Genomic DNA, 27,652 nt, shown 5'->3' with positions numbered 1-27,652 from the left:
TGAGCTTCTGCATTTACCCGCTGCCGTTGTGCTCGTGGCCCCCACAGCTCGCAGCGCCCCAGATGGGGAGCTATTAGCCGGTAAAAGATAAATGTCGTTTTCACGAAGCTTTATTGGCAGGAGTCGTATGTCACGGCTGTCAGCAGACGCGGGCTCATCGTAAACCTTCCCGACCCCGTGCCCCTAGCTCTCGCCCCACGCTCTCACCCCGCGCTCTCACCCCGCGTCTCGCAATGATCACTCGGTTAGGGCGGCATAAAGTTTTTATGTCGGGGCTTTATCTCCTCGCGCCACATCCTAGAACGAGTAACAGGTAGCAGCCCTCGTTTACATAATTTTAATCCTTGAATGTGGTGAGAAACACTACGGAGATTCTAGCAACCGCCAATTGCAAGTACAGACTGACTCAAACTCAGAAAGCCCACAACAGTGTTAGGTTATCGAGTAAAAGGACTTTACATCTTTTTTAGTACAAATCGCTTCGTCTGACGATGCGGGGAAGATGTAAGACGAGGCTTGTTCGATGCCCATGGAGTCGACAGATTATAGTAATACCTATTATATCCGTATGGGGGATAAAAAATTATGTATATTCCTTTGTAGAGGTTGAAGTAAAGTCCATTTGTGGTAGGTCTTTTCATCATATAATAACTTATTGAAAAGATTCATTTTTATTGATATTTAGATTTTTGACGACGCCGATTGACATCTATACATTCGCATTTAATAAATCTACCGGATTTGAACGATTTAAAATATTATAAATATATTTTGTTATAACAATCATATTCATAAATTTTTAAATAATACAAAATTTGTAATTGTTAAATACTTGTAAAGGCTCCAAAACTACGTGTGATTATGAAAATAATTTGGTTGTATTGTACAATCAGTATTGAAAGAAAAAATTAACATTCCGTAAAACTTACTTGAATTACTTCCTTATACCGTTAGCTATTCAAAAATGTTACCCAAAATTATACTTGTACACTCATAAGCGTTAATAAGGCACGTGAAGCGCGCTGTAGACAAGAGTCAGACAAAGCCAATGGTTTATAAGATAAATTTACCATAAAATATCAAACATTTTTGTATTAAATAAGTAAATGATGCATAAAAACATTAAAAGCAACTAATTTTAAGATAATATTTATTCAATATGGATTGAGCACATCCAATCGCCTCGTCCTCTGAAATTAACATCACCTACATACCGTAATATATGTATATACAAACTCGCCGCATGTCATGTGTTAACTCCTCCGACTCCTTTTGTGAAGACGCAAATAAATTAATTGGCTCGTGTTGCAGAGAGGCTTGAGGCTGGCGGCGGGGGGCACGACGAGCTCGTTGAGGAGGGAAGCCACAGCTGCGTGGCGCGCTGCCTGGGCACGCTGCCCGCGCCGCTGCGTGAGCTCTGTGCCTCGCACCGTTTCCGAAACCTTCATGTGAGTGCCTGTCCTTACCTAGTCTGACTTATATATTTTTTATAACAAACAAATGTATGGAGTGGTCAACAACCGGTTGAGATAAGTATCTCGTCTTCATCTCACGCAGTCTGCAACTTAACTGTTGACATCGGCGTCTGTCACGGGAGTGACCAATTGCACTTTCGCATAAAAACCGACATAAATCTACTTACGTACTTACTCTGTTGACAATAATTACCTAAAGTCGAGAAAATACGATTTTATGGCTGGGGTGGTGACACAAAGTTGTATTTTAATCGACTTCAAAAAAAGGAGGAGTTTCTCAATTCGTCTGCATGTTTTTTTGTATGTAAGTTACGCCATAACTCCGCCAATTGTGAACCAATTTTGATGATTCTTTTTTTGTTGGAAAGAAAGTACCTCGATGTGGTCCCATTTAATATAAAGGTGGAATAATTTCAAGAACATATTCCACCTCTAAGGGTGGCAAACTAGGGGATGAATGACTTTTGAGGTCGGTTTTTTTAACCGGAGGTTAGGTTATTACATTTTTATATTTAGCTTTCTAACTACGAAGGTCTCTACACTTACGAGTATGCTTGAGCAGGTGGAGATGTTGTACCAGCGGTACTTCCTGCGCATAAACCAGACGAACATGACACACCTCCTGGGCCTGCTGCTGGCCGTAGCACTAGGCCTGCTGGGCGTCAAGGCGCGCACATTGCTGCTACCGAAAGACCTGCAAGCCGACGCAGATCTTGCGCTTGGCACGGATTTTACCTCGATTTATAGGTGCGTACACCATGTATGATTCATGTGCTTAAGTCACATTAGGTATAGGCACCTACGTCTTTAACATCGGCTTTAGGCGACTCTAGACTCGACGTAGTCCGGTTGTTCGACAGAGTTTTAACCGCTACCACTGGTGTTAGAAATATGTGCGAAACACAGACTTCGTATTATATAATATACTAATAATATCGTATATGGAAGAGACGTTCGAAAGCCACTTGAAGTTGGAATCCCTCACTTAATGACATTACTTGTGTGCAGCTCTATGGAGCCGTACCATGATCTGACATCGGATCTGCCGCTGTTGTTCAACACTACCGAGGAGCCGCTGACGCCGTTTAACACGTCGTTACACCGTCTGCACTTTGAGCGTGATCGTATCGCGCACGTCGTCGACGTGATTGCCATCGGCCTGTCCGCGCTCGTCTACGCCTGTAAGTGTAGCTTCCCTCCGCAGTGAGGTCAATCTCATGCTGATTGTAAAAAATCTGTTTATCAATTCCAAAATAACATCAATAAAAAGCTATGAAAATTCTAACACAAAACTATATTCGAAATCAAACTATAGATCTGCCAGCTTAATTTAGTAAGTATTTGGGTGTACCGCACAAACCTTTTCCCGTATGCTTATTTATTATGTTAACTTTAAACTTGTCAATTGGTCCAGCCCGTGGCGCAGAAATAGAAAAACCTCTTTTGTGAGGTTATACGTGTTTCTAAATTCCTCGTCTCCCACATCTGGCAATGAATTGAGTGTTTTCCGAAAAACATTTCTAGCAATTCTTTTTCTTCGAAGGTGATTGAGTTTCTCCTATGCCTGTGCAGCCACAAGCTACAAAAAAAGAACATGACGCTTGCCAAACGTCACTTACCAAACTTTAAATGACAACTACAACGTTTGCATTAGTTCTTAAAGGATGGAAAAAAAGTTAGTTACGCTTACAAACGTCAAATTTCCAACGTACCTACTTTATTTGTAAGTCAATGGTACCTACACTCGTAAACGCCTTCTGATCATTACGGAAAAAGTTCTGGAATTATGAAATATTGCGGGACTGTCTAAAATAGTATTTTTTTTTTAAATTGACCTCTAAAATTACGTAATTCCCGCAAAAGTCATATCATAACAAATACCAAATTACCTAAAAACTTGTGGCTCCTCTTTAGTCCCTAGATATTAAAGAGGCGCCATACCTCCCCGAAGTAGGTTGTATTTTTGGTTAGTCCATAGGTTATTCGCACAAATAATGGAAAATGGTCGTAGGTACTCATGACATTATTTGCATGTTATTTACTTCTAAAAACCTGTTTAGTTCAGTGAAGAGAAATCGTTGAGTTTTCAATTTTATTCATTGTGGGTTCAATTTGAGATAAATAGAAAAACAACACAAATTTCCTTTCCCTAGAACATACAAATCATTCTAAGGAAAGTAAGAGTTGTTACATTCATATTTTCCTAAATAGTCTAAAGATAAAGATAAAACAAAGATTAAGGATAAAGATAAATTTATTTTATTATAACTTAACATAAGAACAATTAAAACAAATTTAAAGAAGTCTTTTATTAAAAAAAAACATAAAGAATGAACCTCATTTATGGCGGCCACTAACTAAAACGCGGCTAAGTGACAAGTGGTCAAATAACCGTTTTAAATACCAAAAAACACAGCACAAAATTATCTCATATAAACAGTTAAAATTCGTTAACGTGTTTGCCTTAACGGAACTTAACCTAACGACCTAACGACGCATAGCTGAAATATCATTAAACAATTTCAATATTCTAAAACTGAGTTATGGATTTTTATGATATCTCAAAAAATTATTTTATCACTGAGCCGCTATACATTAAATCTTAGGACTGTAACGGTGATGTCTAAACAAAGTATTTTAGGCGTCTTATTTGAGCATACTTTCTTTATATTACTGCTTAAAAACAGATTACATTTAATTATATAACAATAAAACAGTTAATAAAATATAACTTTGAGATAACTTTTAGCAAGCCTTTTATGTCGTCAGCCAGGATTTGACAGTCGTGTTACATCCTATTTTATTCATGGCAAAATAACGTATTAGTACTACAAAGTATCGTACTAAAGAAAAAAATGTGCCTAAAGCCATCAAAAGCCTTGGAAGCAGAAGAATCTGTAGTCTATTCTATAGTACTTAACTAAGAGCCTAAATTTAAGCGTCTCCGTAAGTATTAGATTGCTACTTAAATATGCTGCAATCTTATTTGGTATTCTATCTCTGTAAACTTACGTAAAATATAGGACTACTATTGACTCATTTGGATGTATGTACAACAACTCGTAGGGGTCTACATCTCTCAGTGGACGATAATTTTGTTGTGAATTTGGGCGACTTCAAACAATACCATGATGACCAAACCGGCTAGACATGCATATTATACTAATCTGCTAAATAGAGGAGAATAATAAGATCTCACTTATTCTAAATATATAAACTATCTGATACACATAATTATTAGCTGCAAGCGAAATTGTCATAAATTTGTTTGTTGTTTCGAGTTTGATTTACTGATTGCAATCTATGTCACTATATTATATCATCTGTAAATAACGTTTTCCACAAAAACTTTAACAACGCATTACTTAAGTCACGTTTCTTCCATTTTTTTTTGCAATATCACGTTTCTTGATTCTATTAATTTGAAACTTGGTTTGGGCACTCTTAAAAAAAACAATAGGTAGTAGTTTTACTTAACCACCTTTAAATAGATTGAAACAGGGCTCAAGCCGATTTTTGTGATAACTACAGGTTTCTCTTCCATCTTGTTAAGCAACTAGCAATGAACTAATAAAGCAGATATTGAAATTGGGTCTCAATTCACCGGTCTGCCGTCTGTTCAGACTACACAATGAGTATAGTGCAACAGTAGATATTTTCTTAGACTGATTACAACTTCAGCGAAACGGCGTCTTTTTTTCGTCTTTTCATACTAACGGCGTTTGTTTGCAGGTCTTCTTGCGTGCCTTAGCCGGCCGGCCATAAACGAAATCTACCTGCTCACCATTTCATACGTGGTGCTCGGAACCTTCCTGCTCATTGAACTATCGCTCGACACTACTACAGTCCTCAGGTGTGCATACTCTCGTTAATCCTGTGCTGCATGTTTCAACTTGTGGTGTACACAAATGATAATTTATAATGTACATTGTGCTTAGGACTCTGGGCGTAAGCAGCGGTGCGTGTGCACTGTTCACTTACGTAACTTACGCTATCCTGCCGGTGCGGCTGCACGAGGCGGTGGGCGCGGGCGTAGCGCTCGGTGTCGTAAACGTAGGGGCGCACCTGGCACTGGGTCGGCAGCCACCGCTACAGGTGTGCTGCGGGCTGGCGGCGCTGTTGGCGTGCAACGCCGCGGGCGTGATGACGCACCATCCTCGCGAGCTAGCGCAGCGGCGCGCTTTCCTTGAGACGCGCGACTGCGTCGAGGCGCGACTTGTTATGCAGCGCGAGAATCAACAGCAGGAGCGGCTGCTGCTGTCGGTACTGCCCCGTCACGTTGCCATGGAGATGAAGGCCGACATCGCCAACCAGCCACGCCAGGAGCAGTTCCACAAAATCTACATCCAGCGCTACGAGAATGTTAGGTGATAACGAAACTACAAAACACATTGTTAAATGATTTTGCAACGGATGATAAAAATAAAGTTGATATTCGTATGCTTTCAGCATCTTGTTCGCGGACATATGCGGATTCACCTCGCTGTCGGATCAGTGCACGGCGGAGGAGCTTGTGCGGCTGCTTAACGAGCTCTTCGCCAGGTCCGCTTATTCACAACCCGTGTTCTACTGCTTGAGGCCTTTTAATGTTGCTGCTATAAATTTCACTGCCACCTCATACCGTAAATGTTGTAATACTCTTACGTAGAACGGTGATGTCGATGCAGGTTCGACCGGCTGGCGGCGGAGCACCACTGTCTGCGCATAAAGCTGTTGGGTGACTGCTATTACTGCGTATCGGGGCTTCCCGAGGCGCGCGATGACCATGCGCGTTGTTGTGTCGAGATGGGTCTTGATATGATCGACGCCATTGCGTGAGCACATACTCACTTCCATAACGCACTACCGTGAAAAAATCCAATTGCATGTGCTTTACTAACTTAATTTTATGCCAACGCAGTGCCTCAACATAAACCTCTTCCATCGATAATGCTCGCAGGCTGGTGCGCGAAGTCATGGCAGTGAACGTAAACATGCGCGTGGGCATCCATACAGGTCGCGTTCACTGCGTCGTACTGGGCCTGCGTAAGTGGCAGTTTGACGTGTGGTCCAACGACGTTACGCTCGCCAACTACATGGAGAGCGGCGGTGTCGCCGGGTGAGTAATAACAAAGCAGATTTATACCACACAACAACTGCCTACTTTAATGTTCGATGAAACAATCGATGATGCACAACTGTAAATTTTAGACGGGTGCACATCACGAAGGAGACGCTGCTCTGCCTCGGTGAGGACTATAAGGTGGAGCCGGGTAACGGCGGGCAGCGCAACACTTACCTCAAAGACCACAACATTGAGACCTACCTCATCGTGCCTGACGATACTAGCAGAGTGGTAGAAACGTTCCTCTTTAGTTGATATTCTTACTTTATTATTTTTTCAGTAGGTACGCAGCTAATGTCGCAGCCATTGCATTATACTAGTACTGTACTTTGTGCAGGACAAGAAACCTCAGCACTCTTTCTCAATCAACGGCAACGTGTCGAAGGAGATGCGCGTGATGGGCCACGGCTCGCAGCACGGCAAGCATTCTTCCAAGTGAGTAGCGTACTACGTAGATAAGCACCTGTGTACACGTAGGTAGAGAACTGAACCGCTTTGTTTTCCCCAGGATTGGCATAGAGACTATGAACGAGAATAAAAAACCCGAGGACGAGGTTAATGAGTACCTGATGAAGGCTATCGACGCGCGCTCCATCGATCGGCTTCGCAGCGAGCATTGCCGCCCCTTCACGCTCTCATTTCGTGATATAGACCTTGAAAAGAAGGTGAGTGTGAACCCTTTAAAGGGAGTTGAGAAAGATCCCTAAGCGGCGCTGCGAATTAGAGGCTATCCTTTAGGTTCATCGATAACCTGAATATTAATAATAAATATTAGACAACATCACATACGGTGCTCTGATCCCAAAGTAAGTAGCTAAAGCACTTGTGTTATGGAAATCGGAAACAACGACAGTACCACAAACAGCCAGACGACAGACAATATAGAAAAGTAGTTTTCTACACTGACCCGGCCGGGGATCGACCGTCCTAGGCTCGACACCATGAAAACCGGTGTGCAAGCCACACGACCACAGAAATCATCAATGAATGAAGTAAATATTATTTATTGACATTAAACATGGCTCAGAACGCAATACACGATGTGACTTTCTTTCGGATGTATTTAGTCTGACAATTTAACGTAGAGTAATTCGAGCACTGTAGTATTTACCGGTGATTTGTATGTCCACAGTACCACACAGAGCGTGACCACATGCTCAAGGTGTATTTCGTTTGCGCGCTGGTCATCTACATCGCCATCGTGATCATGCAACTCATCGCCTATGGAATGTAAGTTACTTATTGAAGTATCATAGGATTGAAATTGTGGAGTTTAGGACTCACATTTTTCAGAAGAGAAAAGGTTACAACACGTTTAGCTAACGTATTTGGATTACAAAATGTTCAGGGGTTAGAACGGAATAAGACGCTCAGTGATATCTCGCGAGTGAGGAGACACTAGCTTAAAGTTTAAGGCCAGACACGATGGTCACAAACACAGATGGTCATTCAGTTTAGACTATATATAAATTATAAGTTAAGACAATATGCTGAAATTAAGGTAATAAATAATTTGTACCAATAAGCGAGAGCGGGGCTGAACGTTCCGATTTTCAAATAACTTGCAGTTTTATACTGAAAATGTAGGATTTGATTTTCAACATGTGGAAATGTTGAACAAATATTTATCGCTTTTTGTAATAGTATAGCTACTTCTACTAATATCTCAATAGACTTTATGAGAGGCAAATTTTTGACAAATTTTGGAGCGGAACATTCAGCCCCGCTTTGGGGCGCGTTGTTCCGCCTTTGAGGCAAATTATTAGGCGTAGATTATGATTAAATAAAACCACCTATTTTATAACTGTACGTATGTAATGTTTATATTATGCACAACTAACTTTTAAAAAAACTACATTCTTATTCATCACTAACATTATTCATCGCTCATTTCTTCATCTGAATCACAGTTGAGACACACATAAGTGACTCTATCATCTTGTCTAAATATTTGACATGAGCCCGTTTGTAGTTTCGCATCCTAAAAACAAAGAAAAATGGTCATTAAAATGTTAAGTATGATTGCAGGTCAATTGGGAAAGTTGTTCCTAGGAACAACCAGCCCCTCGAGAGAGGAACTTAAAGCCCCAAATTACGTTTTCATACGAAAACTGACATACCGGCAAAGTAATAGAATCAATCAAAAAAATACTCAAACAATAAGATTCCTTACTAATGTCACTTTTAGAAATGTGACGTATGAATCAGCCCATAATAAACAAAGACAGACCAAAAAATTGAAACAAGAAAAAATTTACTTACGTGATATTTTGGCAGCTCCACGCACATAGCCACACACATAGCCACACATCATCACCGGAGTTACTGAAAGCCATTTCATGCCGGCAAGACGCATCACCTGACGCTTTAACGAGGCGCTTTACATGTATTGCTACATATTTTACTTGCAAAGTTATTGCTGTGAGAACAACTTACCCCGGGAACTACCAGCCCTGGTCTCCCCTATCTAAGAAAAGGGACATTTTAATTCACTGGATAAACAACTGCTGCCATAGTACCTTTTCGAGAATTTAAAGCAATAAACTACATAAAAACGAATTTTTTCTACCAAATATAAATAATAAATATTAGACAACATCACATACGTTGTTTGTTCCGATTACAAAGTAAATAACTAAAGAATTTGTGTTATGTAAATCGGAAACAACGACGGTATTACAACATAGAAAACTTTTTTTTTCGACTTTGACCCGGCTGGTGTCGAACCCGGGACCTCAGAGATGGCGACTCCATGAAAACGGTGTGCAAGCCACTTCTGCTGTTCTCTTTAAGAGCTTCTTCATTTAAATAGGTACAGTTCGCGTAGGTACTTATACAATCTACAAAATATTACTACCAAATTACAATCAAAACTAATAAATCACTTTGTAGAAGTGCAATAATTGCCTAGCATTTTTTTTGTGTTAAAACTGCATACAGGTTGTACCCGCGACTACACGACACGGAGAGAAAATCTTTTAAATATTGCAGATAGTATATTTTGCTTGATAGAGACATTATTTTATTTTTAAAAGTATCAAACAATTTATAGCTCTTAGGTAATGAAACTATTTTTCCGGATTTAAATCCTCTAATGAAAAATCCCAAACAGACATAAGACTGCAGTACTAATTAATATGTTTTAGTTTATTCTAATTTCTATTAATAATTAATAATAAATTAAACTTAATAAAAATTAATTCAATAAAATAATTTGTAAAACTTAATGTAGCGATAATTGGGATGTTTTCTTTGTAAAATTAAAAATAAGGTATTTAATTAATAACTATTGTAACTATAGTGAAAAAATAGGGTGGTTTGCATTAATATTAGACATAACTGGTTGAAGACTGTACCACCTCAGCCAACCGTGACCATGGGACCTGTAAAGGGCCCGAAACGTCGGTTTGTTTGAAAAAACAAATATATGCGATTTAAATCCGGAAAAATTGTTTCATTTCCTATGTGTAACAATCGCGAAAACCTAAGAACTCGAAATTTATAGCTCTTTTAAAATAACAGGCCAAAAAAAATATTTGCTTTTGCACCGCATTTTCCGATGTTAGACTTATCTACATCCGCGACAACAATCCTAATTCAGTGAGAGACAGTAATTATTAGCAGGTTTAGTGCTTAATCTAGAAAATAATACTTCATTGACTTTTTTAACTGCCTCTGTGGCCGAACGGTTACCATGCCGGACTGCCACGCAGAGGTCCCAGGTTCGATTCCCGGGCCGGGAGAAATATTTGTATGGCCTACATTTATTTCTCTCGTGAGTTTGGGTGTAATTTGTGGTTGTCTATGTGTGTCCATAGCACCCGCGACACAGGGTTTCCCTAGTGCGGGGCTATGTTGAGTGTGTGCGTTATTATTATTATTATTATTATTATTGACTTGATTAATACTTGTCCTTGTGTTTCCAGAGTAGCGCAGGATGTGATATGCATGTGTGCGTGCGGCTTGGTAGTCGCCACTGCCTCGTTCTTGGTGCTGGCTATCGACTTCAAGGTATTAATTAAGTACTAAATAAATAAATAAATATATTTATTTGCTAATAGGTACACACGTATGACGTATTTGGCGTGTGCTTACCGATTTTGGTATTTGTACGGGTGAAACCGTAAATTTTTTGCGAGTTACATTTTGTGATTTTAACGATGTCATATATAATAGATTTACGCTTACTGCAGCACTACGCTGATCTATATATATTTTACATTCATTGAGTAAGTATCATTACTATCTCGCCCGGACTCGGTCGATTTATTCACATTATTTAGTTGTACTCCAATCATTTACGAGTAGCATCTGTTTATTGCAGATATTTTAATTGAAAAGTCCTGTTACAAAATTTTAGACTACATGTTAGATAAAGATGTATGGAAAGACGACATAAGTTTAGGTTCCACAAAAATATGATTATAAGTTTATTTGAAAAGAGCAATCCCTAAAGTTTGTTGCTTATTCTTCTCAGGGAAGTCAGCACAGTGAGCGAGCAGTAGCTTAAAAAATGACGTTTTCAAGTATGACGGTTTCAATTTTACTGGAATAAATTATTATTTCATCTTGACTTTGATCGTTATAATTTTGAATGCTAGTGAGCGTAGTGTCGCTAGTGTGAATTTATTGTGCGTCTATGTGACTAATCGGTTGCATGCCGCAGTGGGCGGGCAGGCGCACGCAACGGCTGGCGCAGCGGGTACACAATAACCGCACGCTGGCGCAGCTGCTGTCATTTGTGGTCGTCGCCACAGTCGCCGTCATGGTCCAGTTGCTATCGGTAAAGCATTCTAGAGCCTAAAGATGTAAGCACAGTGAGTTCTAGGCAGCGAACGGGTAACTGATGAAGTGTCGTGTGATGGGCAGGTGTGGCGTGTGTACGGAAGGACCACATCAGCGACGGCGGAACCGGCATATTGTCCGTACGACGTGAACGAACACTACCTCCAGCTGACACTGCTGGTGATGTTCATGTGCGCAGCGCAGCAGATCCTAATCACGATGTTAAAGACACTGGTGCTCGCTGTCACCTGCACCGCATATATACTCGTCATCATGCTGCAGCTCATGCGAGCACCCAGTTATCGCGATCCGATGTCGGTATTTCAGTCAAAATTTAAATTCATTCTTTTACTCATTGACCTACCAACAAATGGACGTCGGGTTCGCGCAAAAAAGTGTCCGCACCTATAGGGCGTTAAAATCACATACAGAGCGTCAATCGCGAACAGTCTCCATTTATTCGACTGACATCGCGGTTGTCCATCATGCAGTACTATATAATAATAACTTGTAAAAATTACTGCAGTAAAGAGTAAAAACAGGATTTTGTGTCATATTTTCACTAAACAAATATATTGTGTTATCACAGTTATCATTTAAAAGTGTTATTTTGTACAGTTGTATAGTATTTAATTTATCTACAAATGAATCGTACATATAAATTACAAAAGCAAACAAAATAATCAATACTCATTACTCAATACATGTCTTAAAGTTAAAATAATGCTAAACATATGAGCCCTTTATTAGGGATAACAATAAGAGCAGAGGTAGGCCGAGGTTTCAATTATTAATTAGAATTGTTATTTATCAAATAATAATAATAAATAAAAATACGTCATATAATAAGCAGAATTATGTCACTTGAAAGTTTGAATTTAATTAGATTACAATAGCATACTTATACTTACATACTTATAGTATATAATTTTGATTTATTTATTATTCAAATATTATTATTTTTAATAAAGTATTCATTTTTAATAATGAGCTGTAATTTTAATTTATATACAAACAGTGAATACTTTTCCTCGTTTTTAATAACGGGCGGGAGCTCCTTAAATATCCTCACCGACATCGAGTGGGAACTTGAGCTGTGTATGTGTAGCTGAGATTGTGGCAATCTATTGCGTAGTCTAAAAGGGTGTCGTTGGGGCATGTCGTTAATAGTGTGGTGTTGTTCAACACATTTACAAATTTCTAAAATATATATAGAAAACAAAGTCAAAATTTTCAATTGTTTAAAGTGCGGTGTGCAGCTATTAGTACTCCTCGAATTACCAAGAAAACGGATGCATCTTTTCTCGATTGTAAATTCTCTCGATGTATTTCTCGTGCGTGCACACTAATCCCCAAAGGATAATTCCGTAACCTAGGTGGGAATGAGTGTAAGCATAATAATAATAATCCTTACCCATCCATTCCCACCTAGCCTAGCCACAATCCTTTTTCTACAAATTGCATGCGCAAAATTACTTGATAGCATAACGGTTTTATTATAAATCAGTTTTCGGAATTACGGATATTTGAGTTTACGATTAGTTGGAATGTCGGTACATTTCTCATAGTACACGCTTATTTTTACATTTGTAATATTTTTATGTATATATCTGCCCAACTCTTTATTATTTCTTTAAGTGAAAGAATAGCACAAAATTTAGTAAAAAATTCTACATAATAATATAATATGTTATATAAAAATTAATTAATATTTACAATAAAGAGTGCTCCACTACTCAAGTGTTTAAGTAATTTTCAGTCGAAGCTAAATAAGGTGCATTTTGTTAAGTTTCCAGTAGAAGCTCAATTTGGTGTTTTTGGACCCTTAAATTGATGCAAGCAAAATTTCGTTACATGTCATTATGTTTGTATAGGTTACTTTGGAACATTTTTTCGTGGTTTTTGTATTAGACCCGACGTCCATTTGTTAGTAGGTCAATGCTTTTACCATTTATTTGTTTAAATGACTATGATTATTTATTTATTGATTACAGAAGTAGACTTTTTATTACCCGCTCTTTGCTTTTCTTTTGTACAGACACCCGTGCGACCTGGACTGGAACCAGCAATGGTCAAGTGTAGTGGTGGCGCTGGGCGCGGCGGTGGCGTTACTACTGCACGCACACCAAACCGAGAGCACCTACCGCCTCGACTTTATCTGGAAACTGCAGGCCAACGGTGAGACTCGCTTTGTGGATTGAGGCGACCAGTGTGACTAGGAGCTTCGCAGCACTTACTCGGTTTGTTTGTGTGCGTAGGAGAAAAGGAGGACATGGAGCACCTGGAGGCCTATAATCGTAAGCTTTTGGCCAACATCTTGCCCGAACACGTCGCACAACATTTCCTCAACAGCGACAAGAACATCGACGTGAGTTCTTAACCCTCCTGACCCCTTACCCTCTTGCAATTCTCCACTAAATCTGACTTTCTTATAGGAGTTATATCACGAGCAATGCGAGTCGGTGTGCGTCATGTTCGCCTCTATACCGAATTTCTCCGAGTTCTACGTAGAGTTAGAAGGCAACAACGAAGGTGTAGAGTGTCTGCGACTTCTGAACGAGATCATTGCCGACTTTGACGAGATCCTCGCTGAGGAGCCTTTCAAGTACATTGAAAAAATTAAGAGCACTGGCGCCACATATATGGCCGCCTCAGGTAATCTCGGCTCATGGTTTTTTGTTAAGATGAGCTAGCTATTGTTGTAGTAGTTACTTGGTTACAATCTGGGCCTCAGAGTATCTTTGAGAGATATGTTTAAGGAAATTAACATTCTTACACTAGCCTCACAGTACATTTATGAAAATGTAATTTATGTTAAGAGGAATAGTAATTTCTTTATGAAAAATAGTGACATACATAACATTAACACGAGGAATAAAAGTAAACTAGCTGTTCTTGATGGTCGTCTTCACAAAGTCACAAATTCATATAAGGGGCAATGTATACGCTTCTATAACAATATTCCGGTTGATATACAAAATTTGCCTTTCACGAGGTTTAAAATTATAGTGAAACAAAAACTATATACTAAAGGTTCGAATCCGGCCGGATCGAAGGAATTTTTTCTGAGTGTTCGATCTTTGTATCAATAAATATATACTAAAGGTTATTTATTATACAACTTCTGCGTACTTGGATGACAAAAATCCGTGGTAGTAACCCATTTAGCTCATGGAGGTAGTCTCGATCTCTGATGTTTGAAAGCATAAAAAATATATTGTAAATGTTGAATGCGTATAAATGTCATTTACAAAGAGCAACCCCTAGAGTTTCTTGCTCATTCTTCTCGTGGGAATCTTCCTTACGAATGTGCGGTAGAGTTTAACCAATGTGACGATTTCAAGTGTAATAATGCTTACCTATGAAATAAAGATTATTTTGAATTTGAATTTGCGTTGCACTCGCTTTAAAAAATCTAAATACTTACGAACTAATAGTATCTTTTGCTGTTGGAAATGGGCTAACGCGGTGTTATGGTGGCAGGGCTGACGGCGGCGACTCGTGATCTGCAGGGCTTTCGTCACGTGACGGCTATGGCCGACTACGCACTGCGCCTACGTGACCAGTTACAATACGTCAATGAACATTCTTTCAACAACTTCCGTATCCGGATAGGTAACACTCACGCAAACGCCCCTACTTACTTTAGTCCTTATTTTATACGTCATTTCTACGACTATGCGAACATACTAGAATTGCTAAGCGAAAGTTTGTGCTGCACAAGTGAGAGTCAGTCGTCGAGTATTTATTTGGCGTTCGCTAAGTGCTGAGGCAGTACGATGGTAACAGAGTAGTATGAGAATGTCGTGTTGGTCGCAGGCATCAACATAGGACCCGTGGTAGCGGGCGTGATCGGCGCGCGTAAGCCGCAGTATGACATCTGGGGCAACGCTGTCAACGTCGCCTCGCGGATGGACTCCACCGGTCTGGTCGACCACGTCCAGGTTCGCATGCGCACGCGAGATATTATTACTATTGGCGGTTTTATTGACTCTTGTCATTTGTTATTGCATGTCGTTTGTATCCAGGGCCGCCATTATGACGCTCACTTAAGGGTACATTGTAAGGTACAGCTTCCAAAGTATTGAATGTTTCAACCACAAAGTATTAAGTTCCTAATTAATAAATAAGTAAGTTAATATTAAGTATTTTGACGTTACTGAAAGTATATGCTGCCTTACTCGCTCTGTGATGACGTTTAATGACAGCCCCGATTTAAATGTTTGAGGCATCATATCCGCTGTGCGATTGTGGTACCACAATAATAACCGCATACACGAGATATATATGTATATGTTATTTAACAGTTTGAAATATGACATGACAGCAAGCGAATAGTTTATTATCGTCAGTAACTAGATAAATATTAAATTTCTAAATCAACAAAGCGAATACCTACTAGTCATTGTACCGCGTACTGACTGTTGTACTATCCACAAGTTGACTTGTTGATAGTACAACAGTTGACAAGTTGGCTTGACCCGTTTAGTTAATAAAAATGCCACAAGCGCACCTCGTATCCGCTACAAGGTGTATACGATAACCACGAAATGCTGCTAATACAAAGGAAATTAAAATGGTGTCATATCGATGAGGAGGTTGAGCGAAGGAGCTGTAGCGTAGTTTGTTGTGTGTGTAAAAGGTGACGCAAGAGGTGTACGAAATACTGCGCGCGCGCGGCTACCGGCTGCGCTGTCGCGGCACCGTCGACGTAAAAGGCAAAGGCAACATGGTCACTTACTTTTTGGATGGTGTGGGCGACGCGATCGTCGATCACCCCGCTGACGTCTACACCGTGAGTACCATCGATCGACATGATCACCTATAGCGAGTTCCAAATATAAAATGGCTTGTTTTATTAGAACCCGACGCCATCGACGTCAGCCAATGGTAATGAATACTGTACGACGGTGACGGTGCAAGGCGACCTGACTGACTACCATGCGCCGTCTTCCTCCTCCCACCGCTCCATGCAGAACTCGCGCCAGCTCGACACACTCTCCGAAGGGCATACAGACGAAGACGCCGGCACCTCTCCCCGGCGTTCGATTCCCACTGGTACGTATAGAGTTACACGCGATTTTGATGTCTTACCAATAATTCAAAAATCTCTTTGAAACAAGTTAACAGCAAAGGTAAAAAAAATAAAGAAACTACTTTTTGCAGAAAACCAGAATGGATCAACAAGTCCGAAATTGAATCAGTCTCGCGAGAGCGTCGCGAGCGCAGTACGCCTGCGCCGCTTGCGTCGGCTTGAGCGGCCACTGTCTCTGGCAGAGACACCGCCACCCAACATACTGCTCTCACTGCTGCAGAACAGATCGTACTCCATTAACTTTGATAAGTCCACTTTTCATGAGTACCTTGAGGTTAAAGATAGGACAACCAGCACTACGAGGCAGCGCAGCGTTGCGACGTCACACAGCAGCGACGAGCTGGGCGCTCACACCGCGACTGACGAGCCGCGACGCGCCGTTAGCTTGATCGACGTGCTGTTTAGGCGCAAGCACGCGCTGCGGATCGCTTGCCATGTTATCGAGAACCCCATGCATGCCGCGCTCGACAATGACGACGCCAACACCGGCTAAGCGCCCAGCGCTTTAACGATTTAGGCATCGCGTCTTTATACGAAATGTTTCAAAAACACATTTTTCTTACGTTTTGCGCATTATATAAGGACACAATGCTCGTATCACTATTTATCTTATCGCGGACATCTCTCGATTACTCATTGATATTAACAATAAAAATTATGTGTAAAAATTATATTGTGACACGCGTAACAGTAGCTCCGATGAGCTGTAGAGTGAAAGGTTGTGAATTGCAAAAAAATCCGTTGTTGCGGCTGAACGATTGTGTCCTAGGATTGTGTCAATTGATCCGCTTACTTGCGAATCGGTTTGTATTAAACGTGTACCTAATATTATCTGTAGTTACAATAAGTACCTACATGTATATATTATTTATTAAATCTATGCAGCAAATATCAGTAGTTAGTAGTAGTGTATATATAATTCGTAAATACAAATAGTTGTTAATCTCAAAGTGAAGCACATTACCAAACCTGAGCTCGAGTAAAGGGGCGCGGGTGCTGCCGCCGTCGGCCGGCGACATCCCGCCTGCGCTTCTCATTCTCTCCTCATAAATCTACTATTTATTATTATAATTACTATTATTCTACTTATAATATAATTATTGTACTTACGCTAAGAGCAGCGATTAACATTTTTTTTATTAATGATTAAGGTTCTTGGAAGCGATTATAACTAGCTACAAAATGTTGAAAACAAAAAATCACTTATTTCATGATATTTTGTAAGTTTGTGGAAGAAAATTGTGACTTCATTAGCACAAATACACGTAACTACCTTAACGGATGCTACATACTGCGAGTTGGCATAGTGATTGTAAAGGAACGAGCTTATAAAAGAATGGTTGAGTCTAGTCTTAAGGTGTTTATCGAATAAACGGGAGCCAGTGCACCCTACACTTACGGCAGTTAAGTAGTTCTTTAGCTAATGTACCTTATGACCATAATATTTACGTTAAATACTTGGTATAGGTCCACCAGAACCTCACGACAAATGGGGAAATTGAAAATTATTTTAGTTAAAATTCAGTCAGTGGAAGACAGAGAAATCTATATTCTACCAGTAGAATATTGAGTATAGCGTCGTCAGTGACGCTGAAGAGGTTCAATGTGTATACGTTCTGGGCACGAAATTACATTACAGGGCGTGAAAAAGCAGGAACTCATATGCTGCATTGGTTGGGGAAAGGTTCTAATTTTGAATAGCTGGTGTGCGATCCAAAATCATTTATCACACTTTCCTCCAACGATCGCATCAAGCTTATAACGCCTCGCCAGACATTGCTATGTCTGGCGAGGCTACAGTGACTGTTGCTACACTGTCTTTTTTACGAAGCCGTCCTGTTGATGAGCAATTGATACTATCGATGTTCTTAGCAAGTAATTGGCAAGTAATCAGGAAAATATTTTTTACGCCCTCCAAATACATACCCTATAACATAGTACAAATATAAATAATGTAAAATTGTATTTATTGTGTACTCTCCGCGAATTATTAATTTATTAAAATAAGTTTCTTTTTTGAAAATAAAAAAAATTGCTTACTAGTTTACATTAAAATTTGCAGTACTTATACAAAGTGACATATTGATTGATTAAGATTGCCATAAGAAATTTGTATATTTTTATTTGAGTTTCATATCGTGAGAAGCTGGTAGACCTATTCAATATTGTAAAGACTTACAAAAACTGTATTAGTACTTTATAACTATTTACCTATTTTATACACGACTTTCAGTCTTGGATGTAGGTACATAAACAAAAATATTGCAATTAATCTTAATCAAATAAGAAAAATATTGATACCGGTCTTTAATTGTCAGAAATCTGATTTTCTGATAACTAATAATTATTCATATAAGAAAAAAATATTATTGCTTTGCTTTAAACCAAAAGTGACATATTGCACATTTAAAGTATATCGCACCAGTCTATTAGTATCTATACTTTACTGCCATTAATCAATATTTGACAGGTTTCCTGTATGCATAATACAAGTCACGTATCGCACCCTTAGTAATATAAGGGCACAATCCAAAAAAAGTAGATTTTTGGGAAATTTGGGAATTGATAGGGACTTAAATAATAAATGGGATCAAACTTATATAGCTCCATATTTCTGTTATATTTTTTGTACTATATGGGTCTAACTTGAAAGTGTTTTTTTAACTTGCTTGAAACTTATGGAATTTATTTATATTATTTTTTTTTATTGCTATTTATAATACATTTATCAAAGAACAAATCTGCCAAATTTCATATTTATAACTTAAATAATAAGCATGTTATTTGAAAAAATAGGTGTAATGTAGGAATCTAGAATCTACTCGTATACGCGATTTCCCAAAAATCTACTTTTTTTGGATTGTGCCCTTATATTACTAAGGGTGCGGTATACTATACATACAAGTAATATGTAGAGATGTACATTATTTAAAGTACTTATCGTTTTTATTAGTTCGAATCTTTGTAGGTTGTAAGTCACATACCGCGAATATACAAAATATTGTATAAACAATTAGTATTTGATATTATAAAGTACAGGTACTATATACATGCAGTATACAATACAATTCAGACCATTGTTAACGTGAATGAACTCCCCAACATTATGTGAAATGTGAGGTCCCATGGCCCTGCTGGCGCCCGCCGCTAGGCGGTTTGGCGAATCGGAACCTTGTTCTATTTCTTGAATGTCTGACATGGGTACCAGAAATCAGGGTTCAAAGTTATTAAGATATTTATTTCCTTTGATAATTATCATGATAATTATCCGACAATTATCGTCTTTCTCTTTAATATTTGACTAAAAATTACAGTCACTGAGAAAACTAAACAAACACGAAAAAAACTTTTTCAGATTGGCATTTGACACATTTGGATACGTCTCTGATACAAACTACAAACATAGGGCAAGACATTGCTAGCAGTAGTATTTTATAACTCAAACAAATTTGATTAATATGAAGATTATTATTATTATCTTAATAAATTCAAGATAATTATTATGGTAATTATCACGTCGAACCCTGCAAGAAATACGATGAGGTGTCATTGAATGTACCTACAAACTTGTAATATGATGTATAGAATCGAACCTCGACGAGACGTTGCGAACGTCTGCAGCGCTGTCTACGCTGCCGCTGCCCTCAACGCCGCGGAACTGGCATAGCTTTACTCGTCAACTCCCCTTTTTCAACGTCACCGTAAATTTTTATTTCTGCTTTAGTTTATTTAATAATACCTTAGTTGGAATTAACTGAATTTCGACCAAACTTTCCGGGTCCAAGCTTTGTATGTACTATGTACAAGTTTAATTTTGTTATATTTTTAGTAGCATATTTCCTTTGCCACGTACGAATGTCTGTGATTACAGAGTATACGTACCGAGTTAAAAAACGGTTGCTGGCCAAAGAAAACACGGCGATCAACATCGTCGTGCACGGGCGGGCGCGTCGCTGCGCTCCGCCACATGTGACCCAGTGCACGTTATTTATTTATGCACATTTCAATTACAATATAATACAATTACGTAATTAATAGGTAGGTTATTAGATTTTGCTGAAACGCTTGATATTTATATTATTATTGGTGTCCTAACTGTGATGTATTTAAACGAATTGTATCAATTTTAGCGTAAGCTCTTTACACCTATTATGCATGTTTTTATATATAAGTAAAGTTAGATCGTGTTTAAATGTTTTCAAGATCGGTTATTTCATGTGGAATTAGGCTGAGTACACGGGGTCATTATTTTTTATTTTCCATATAATATTTTTTTGTATAAAAAAATTAAATATTGCAACCCTACTACTCCATTCGAAGCATTCGTTCAACTCTTATTCATTTTCACATTGAAATAACCGATGCCAAATAATAAATAGAACATTGAGAAAGTTTTGCGATGGTAAAAAATTGTTTCATTGGTATAATTTGTTTATTAAAATCAATAGATATGATATCTTTTCAAAAAACTTTCCACCACTGTCTTCGCAAAGTTTCATGCGTCTGAACCAATTTTCAAAACACTTTTCCAGTCCGTCTCAGACACCTCTTTCACGGCCGGCCTCTTCGAAGGCTGCTAGTGCATCTTGAATGAAAACTATCCCTTTGAGTTGATTTTTTATTTAAGTAAATAGGAAGAACTCACACGGTATCAAATCAGGGCTGTAAGGAGGGTTAGAAAAAAATTTACCGGTGTTATGTAAAGCAGTAGCCCGCGGAACCCAGTGTTCGGTCGCTTGTTACTCACAGTAGTGAACATGTCTGGCAAACAATTTTAATATACCATTCGGCGTTAATGTTACTAATCTCGTAAAGGAACTGATACCAGATACCTCGTCAAAGTGAAAAAACTAGCGATCAAAATCTTCCCTGCGATTCTCGAACGCTTAATTTTGGTAGACATTGGTTCGTTTTAAAACAGCCAACAACCGTCGACTGGCGCTTCGCATCGTATCATATCGATAAATCAAAGATTCATCACCTGTAACGATATCATAAATGCGACGAGACGAGCCTGCTTCAAACTTAACAGTCATGTCACGGCACCATTCCACGCGGGCGGATTTCTGAGCATCTGTGATGTTGTGTGACACCCAGCGTGAAACTATCCTCCTCGCGCGAAGATGCTCTTGTAGAATATAGTGAACACTTCCCGTTTCGACCTGCAATATCTACTGAATCTCTTCATATATGATCCGCCTATACACCTCAATTAAATTTTCACTAAATTTTCCCTTGTTACGGAAAGAAACGTGCTAGTAGTGCTTGTCCTTTGACGGCTGTTGCCGTCAAGGGCGACCACTTCTTTCTTCATACCTCAAGGTTAATCGATCGTGCTTAAATTCGTTATTCCAACGTTACACGGTTGTCTTAGAAGGGCCTTTATTCATAAATTTTGCCGATTTGTGTCCATTAAAAGATAAGTCCCGTTTTAGGCGAAATTTAAAATCATATAGAAAATCATCACGCGAAAACGTTCACGATGCAGATCCATTTTTCAATGAGACACTATGTTTCAAATTAACTCGTAAGAAATTTGGAGAATTTTGTAATTGGAATATTAGAATTTTTACTTGTAAATAAACGTACTTTCGCAATACATAATTTTTTTTTGCAAAACTTTCTGAGTGCTTGAATAATTGAATAAAAACACTTATTTGTAATATGTTCTAATTTAATACACTATATACAAGTAGTACTTGCATACATAAATTTTAATATGTAAGAAGGTATACCTACTCACTGTGCAATAAACATTAACTCTATTTTAGAAGTGGGGATTGCAAAGGGCGTTTAGTTATTAATTTAGTTATTACAACAAAACAAAAAGCAATTTTAAAAAATATTTCAAATATCTAATTAGATATGCTTCGTAAAAAGATTTATTACGTTCATCGAAGCGCAGCGAGAGACGCTTGCGTGGCAACCACTCAAATTGATCAATGTTCGAACGGAAGTACTCAGCCCTTCCTCTACTGATATTTATGAAATTAAAACTAGCATGAAAATGTCACCTGAGAGAAAACCCGTGCCCAACAGTGGGACGTATAAATGAGTTGATGACGTGATGATGATAAATATACTATTGCACCGGTCGCGACGAGGCCCAAAATGAATTTCGATCTGTGGCCTGAGATGATTCAGGTTACCATTCAATTATGCCCGCGCAAATGTCCAGAACTTTGGAAAAATAAAAATAATAAAAAACATTTGCCCGCACAAATGTGCAAAACTGTTATAAAATAAAAAGAAGAAAGACTGCTGGGCTTTGGTTGGAAGTCGACATACCGCTTAGTAATTTTGCATTTGATGATTTTCCACTATGGGCGTAACTCAGAGCATCGATGCATTACATTGTGGGCCTTGGGCCTTTTCTACTATGTCGCAACTTCCAGCTCCCGCCACATCTGCGCCCCCGCGGGGCTCCACCTCTCGTCTTTGCAACCCCATTGACTCTGTTGTTGACTACACAACATAAACAAATAAATTGTCTCTGTTGTGTAGTTAAATATTATCAAATATGTATACAAAATCTTTTAGTAGACCTTCTTAACCAAATGGGATATTTCAAGTTTACAATATTTATTTCTTAGACCATAAATGCTTATTTATGGTCATGAAGAAATGAAAGAAAAGAAATTGAAGCTTTTCAATATTGTTCACGCATTCATACATAGGTATACTTGTGTAAGTACTTAACGTACAGGTGTCTACCATTAACAATTAAATTTTGTGCCAATGTTAGAAGAAATCAGTATTAATACATGTAATAGATAGTATTATAGTTTATTTGTTTAAATGTGTTATGAGTCTAGCGCAGAGCACCGACCCCAGTGTACCATCAGTCGCGCCTTCCAGGCGTCAATACGGCCAGGATAAATTTGACGGTATCAACTATAATACAGCTATCAACTATATAAATAATAATATCTCATGAAAAAGAATATCATTTTGACTTTACATTTTACTATGTGTTTAGGAAATAGAGTAAATAATAAAATGCAACCAATCTGACCAAACGGGAAGCACTGATTTTATTAGATAAGAAAACTAAGTAATGAAAAGTAAAAGTGAAGAGACCAAGAAAATAAAAAAATTATACTGTTAAGATTCTTTAACGAGTGGTATCTTTTAAATGTTGATTTAATCTTGGTAATTAGCACATTAACCTAAATTCTTTTTATTATTTGACATTTAGGCTCAATTTATATTGCGGCGGAACGGAATAGAAGCGAAATTTTATAACGATATTGTGCGTAGCATAATGAACTTTATGGTCAATTTTTTTATTGTGTTATGTACAAACTAGATACGAGCCAAAATCTTTCACGGAATTCTCGCGTGTGCTCGAGAATATAAGTCAGAAATTGTGTAATGTTTTTTTTCTTTTAGGTCCAATTTATGTTGCGGCGGAAGGGAATGGAAGCGAATTTTTACAACATAAATTGGACCTAAAAGAAAAAACATTACACAATTTCTGAGTTATATTTTGGAGCTCATGACTCATTTTAAAAGGACTGTACAGTCGGACATAAACTTTTGTCTGTACTAGAAAGTCGGACATAAGCTTTTGTAAGGGTTAACTGCGTTCGTTACGATCAATCCATTTTATTATTGTAACGTAGGTAAATATTTAAACAAAACGGGGTCGGACTCGCGCTGCTGCTCCGCTATTTAAAAATGGTGTATTTTGGTGTTTGGGTAATCTTTTAATTATTCCGCAGTTGATACGTGTACACAGGTATGTAGAAAGTATTTACTAAGTTCTCAAATATATTATCTAAGTATACGTCTATTATTACGTAAGTAACTGTTAAAGGGTATCACAGGGACAGTAAATCAAACTTAAAGTTCAGTTTTCCAAAATTTCACATCCTCCAACTAAGTTTTCCAAAATTTCACATCCTCCAACTAACTAACGTATGTAAATTGATAAATTTTCTATCATTCAACGCTTTTACATCTACTTTAAGCTGAATATCTTTTAAACTACCACCATTCTCCCTTAAGGGGATCATCTGGTACACCTTTCCCCTACTTGTCACCACTTATGAAGAAAGTAAGCATAACAAATAAATAATTGATTTTGCAAATCTGAGCCTAAATTTCTTATTATCTCAAAGAATGAAAATCGCTATTTCTTAAGAATTCTGCATTAAACGTAATTTCGTGCAATTTCCAACACTACGATTTTTTCACTACGTTTTATGCATCACAATTGGATTTCGACGTCACGTCGCGAGGAATGTATCCCATCTGTCACGTATATGTGGGTCTGCATCAGCGTATGCGTCTCTAACATCAAATTATAGTAGTAAGAGATGCTCAGTCTCTTTTTTAAACTAATTTCAATTCTGTTTTCACATTTAACGATCAATTTACACCTATTGTTTGAACGCTAATTGTCAAATACCCTATTTTTAAGACAAGACAGGCATGACTGCCAGGTTTCTTCGAGTTTGATTCACTATACCTGGAAAATCCGACATAATTTATACTTCGCGATAAACACGACTAACTTAATGACTCTATTGCCTGCTCTACAGTAACTGCAGTCTTTATATTTGGATATTTATGGATGGATTTGTTTCATTAAGTCCGCCGACAGGCATCAGGAATCCTAGCCCTATGTTGTTCTAAATAGGTCTATAACCATACATCCCCTAGACAAAAGCCTCCTTACTTTACACGTAACTTACTTATCACGTATCCTTCCTTACCACACTTTTTAATACTATATTCCGATGTCAAACTCAAATTAACACTCTGCAGCCAGTTCGTTTTGTTCAAACTAAAACCCACTCAATTCTGTCCAGTGTTTCTTTCTATATCGATGCATTTGTATGTACCTAATCCTTTCATACATGACACTTTACTTCCGATCTGAAAACGTTTTCTACGATAGGATACATAAACTAATTTTGATTCCGATTTCGATGCATGTATAAAAATCTGGTGTGTATCTGTGTGATTCAGTCACTCGTCGTCGAGTCCACAAAATAATAAGGGTATAAGCAAAGAGTTGCAACACCGTAACTCTTTCCTACCCACCCCAACATTTAAATTAGGTGCAGGGTCAAAAGCACAAAATGTAATACTGAAATACCTGAAATCTCATGCCGCTTGCGATGAGAGCGGTCCAAAATTCAAAATATCAAGGTTGATGTGTTCTTCACTGTACGATTACGATTACTTTGTAATTGGTTCCAAAATTTCAGTTAGCAATTTAGTGTAGTGAGTCAACAACTTAATAAACTAAACAAATTAGCATCCACTAAATTCTTAAACAACAAATTTAAACAACAAATTAAGATAGATAAAACGTTTATTCAGCACAAATACAAGCAGAAACAAACGTTTACAATTACTTCACAAGGCATAACTCAAAAGCACATAGAACATAAATTAGTACACATTGATATAAACACATAGATAAAAAGAACATTTCATTAATATATACTTACGCAATATATATAGTATTCTTTTAACTATAATATAGTTAATACCTACTATAATCAATGAATTTAATAATACGTGCGGAAATTGCATCCAGATTTTAAATACCGGTGGAATCAGAACGTGATATATTATATTATTACAATTACATGAGCTAAAGACAAGGAAAAATCTTGTCAGTATTGCGTATTCTTTCAATTATGTGTACCTATAACAGAAATATTGCAATTAATGAGAGCATTATTATTTATCTAGAGCACCTACGGCTCTACATTGCTGCTCACTTCCCAAAAAAGTCTGGCAAAATTTTTTTCTTTCACCTGTTCCAAAACTGAGATGCTATTTTAAGCTTTGACATTGGTACGTTACGTAAAAGAAAGACAAATAATACATAATAATGTTAATTTGTTGGCTGTTGTAACAAGTATTCATACGTGGATAGTTCCCAAATCGTGGCCTACAGTCAAATTGAATATAAATTATAAAACCTTGAGGCCAAATTCTAGCAAAGCCCGATGTTCAACTCGATCCAGAGCCAACCAATCTTTTAGCGCATTTACGTTAAAATGCAAACTAAAGGTGTTTTCTATCATACGTAGTTGAAATCCAATCCAAACTCAAAACAAACTAGAAACACCACTATTTACGTAAGATGAATCAATTAGTCAATTATGTACTGTTTTTATATTGTAATATATACTGATTAGAATAGACACTGCTATTCTACACTCGAAAAGAGTGAAAGAAAGTACTTGGCGTATATATGTATATATGCATCAGAGAATCGGAGTCGACCAATTATATAATAGTTCATGTACCTATCTCATATTTGCGAGTTAGGGTGTAACATGAAGATGGAATACTACTTACTTACTGGTAAAATAAATTATCCATGACATTGAACAAGTTTAACCAGAAACTTTCATTATTCGCACAAAATATGTTTACAAATAAATTTTAGTTTTATAGTAATTAAATAAAAATACAACGAAGTAGCTTCTCATTATGTTATTGACAAAGTTTTATTGGATAATTTGTCGGTCACATAAGAGATGTCGGACTAAACTTTATTTTCCATTCAATAAATAAAAAAAAAATATTCGAAATTCTGTACTTAACAATCACATCGTCTCATGACTACAAGGTTCATGCCAAAAGAAATTTAGGTACTCTTTACTCATTTGTTTGATAGTCGCAAGTTACACACAATCATGCAGGATATTTTGCTAATAAATTTGAAATGGAACACTTCTAAATCGCATGTTTTTTATTTTTCGAAGATAATCTCGCGGGAATATGTTCGCAACATTGGAGCTCACTCAACGTGATTTTGGTGTTGTAATTTGTTGTGATTACAAAAAGATTTAAAGCTGCCAGAATGTTGTGAAATTTTAGCCAAAACTCTTGGTTATTCTGCTTGTTGTGTGAGTTTTCATTCGGTTTGCTGAATTTAAAAGAGGGCGGGGAAGCTTTGAAGATGAGACAAAGTAAGGTCGACCGCCAACCGCGGTTACTCTTAAAACTTACTTACTTACGCGGTTAAAACCTCACTACTCATGTGAAATGTATGGGATCGTTTAATGTTAATAATAATAAAATAATAATAATAAAGTTTGGATATTTCTAGTTTATTTTTTTAATTATTGATGTCGATTTACTCATTGGGTAACGTACCTTCGATATCAGTTTAAAGCTTTTTGATATCTCTTATATTTATGAAAGAATCGCCTGGGCACA

At 37.8% G+C, this 27,652-nt stretch overlaps 1 protein-coding gene across 1 annotated transcript in view; it reads left to right on the top strand.

Annotated features, from left to right (window-relative positions):
* The window catches only part of LOC113225892 (adenylate cyclase type 6), a 150,345-nt gene extending 132,950 nt beyond the window's left edge, over positions 1-17,395 (top strand). Inside the window, exons 6-28 of the mRNA XM_026458362.1 lie at positions 1,312-1,448; positions 2,038-2,222; positions 2,484-2,656; positions 5,208-5,328; positions 5,414-5,842; positions 5,925-6,017; positions 6,143-6,289; positions 6,415-6,573; positions 6,666-6,810; positions 6,917-7,014; positions 7,088-7,244; positions 7,712-7,809; positions 10,506-10,590; positions 11,246-11,362; positions 11,449-11,690; positions 13,403-13,542; positions 13,623-13,732; positions 13,800-14,019; positions 14,848-14,979; positions 15,184-15,308; positions 16,007-16,159; positions 16,227-16,422; positions 16,531-17,395. Coding sequence (XP_026314147.1) covers positions 1,312-1,448; positions 2,038-2,222; positions 2,484-2,656; positions 5,208-5,328; positions 5,414-5,842; positions 5,925-6,017; positions 6,143-6,289; positions 6,415-6,573; positions 6,666-6,810; positions 6,917-7,014; positions 7,088-7,244; positions 7,712-7,809; positions 10,506-10,590; positions 11,246-11,362; positions 11,449-11,690; positions 13,403-13,542; positions 13,623-13,732; positions 13,800-14,019; positions 14,848-14,979; positions 15,184-15,308; positions 16,007-16,159; positions 16,227-16,422; positions 16,531-16,952 — 3,884 coding nt within the window. The 3' untranslated portion in view covers positions 16,953-17,395. The remainder of the gene's footprint in view (positions 1-1,311; positions 1,449-2,037; positions 2,223-2,483; positions 2,657-5,207; positions 5,329-5,413; positions 5,843-5,924; positions 6,018-6,142; positions 6,290-6,414; positions 6,574-6,665; positions 6,811-6,916; positions 7,015-7,087; positions 7,245-7,711; positions 7,810-10,505; positions 10,591-11,245; positions 11,363-11,448; positions 11,691-13,402; positions 13,543-13,622; positions 13,733-13,799; positions 14,020-14,847; positions 14,980-15,183; positions 15,309-16,006; positions 16,160-16,226; positions 16,423-16,530) is intronic.
* The last annotated feature ends 10,257 nt before the right edge of the window (positions 17,396-27,652 follow it).

The sequence above is a fragment of the Hyposmocoma kahamanoa genome, unplaced genomic scaffold, assembly GCF_003589595.1.
Source record: "Hyposmocoma kahamanoa isolate Upper Pololo Valley unplaced genomic scaffold, ASM358959v1 100021, whole genome shotgun sequence".
NCBI lineage: Eukaryota > Metazoa > Arthropoda > Insecta > Lepidoptera > Cosmopterigidae > Hyposmocoma > Hyposmocoma kahamanoa.
The sequence above is the reverse complement of the archived record's forward strand: the minus strand, read 5'-3'. Positions and strand labels throughout refer to the sequence as shown.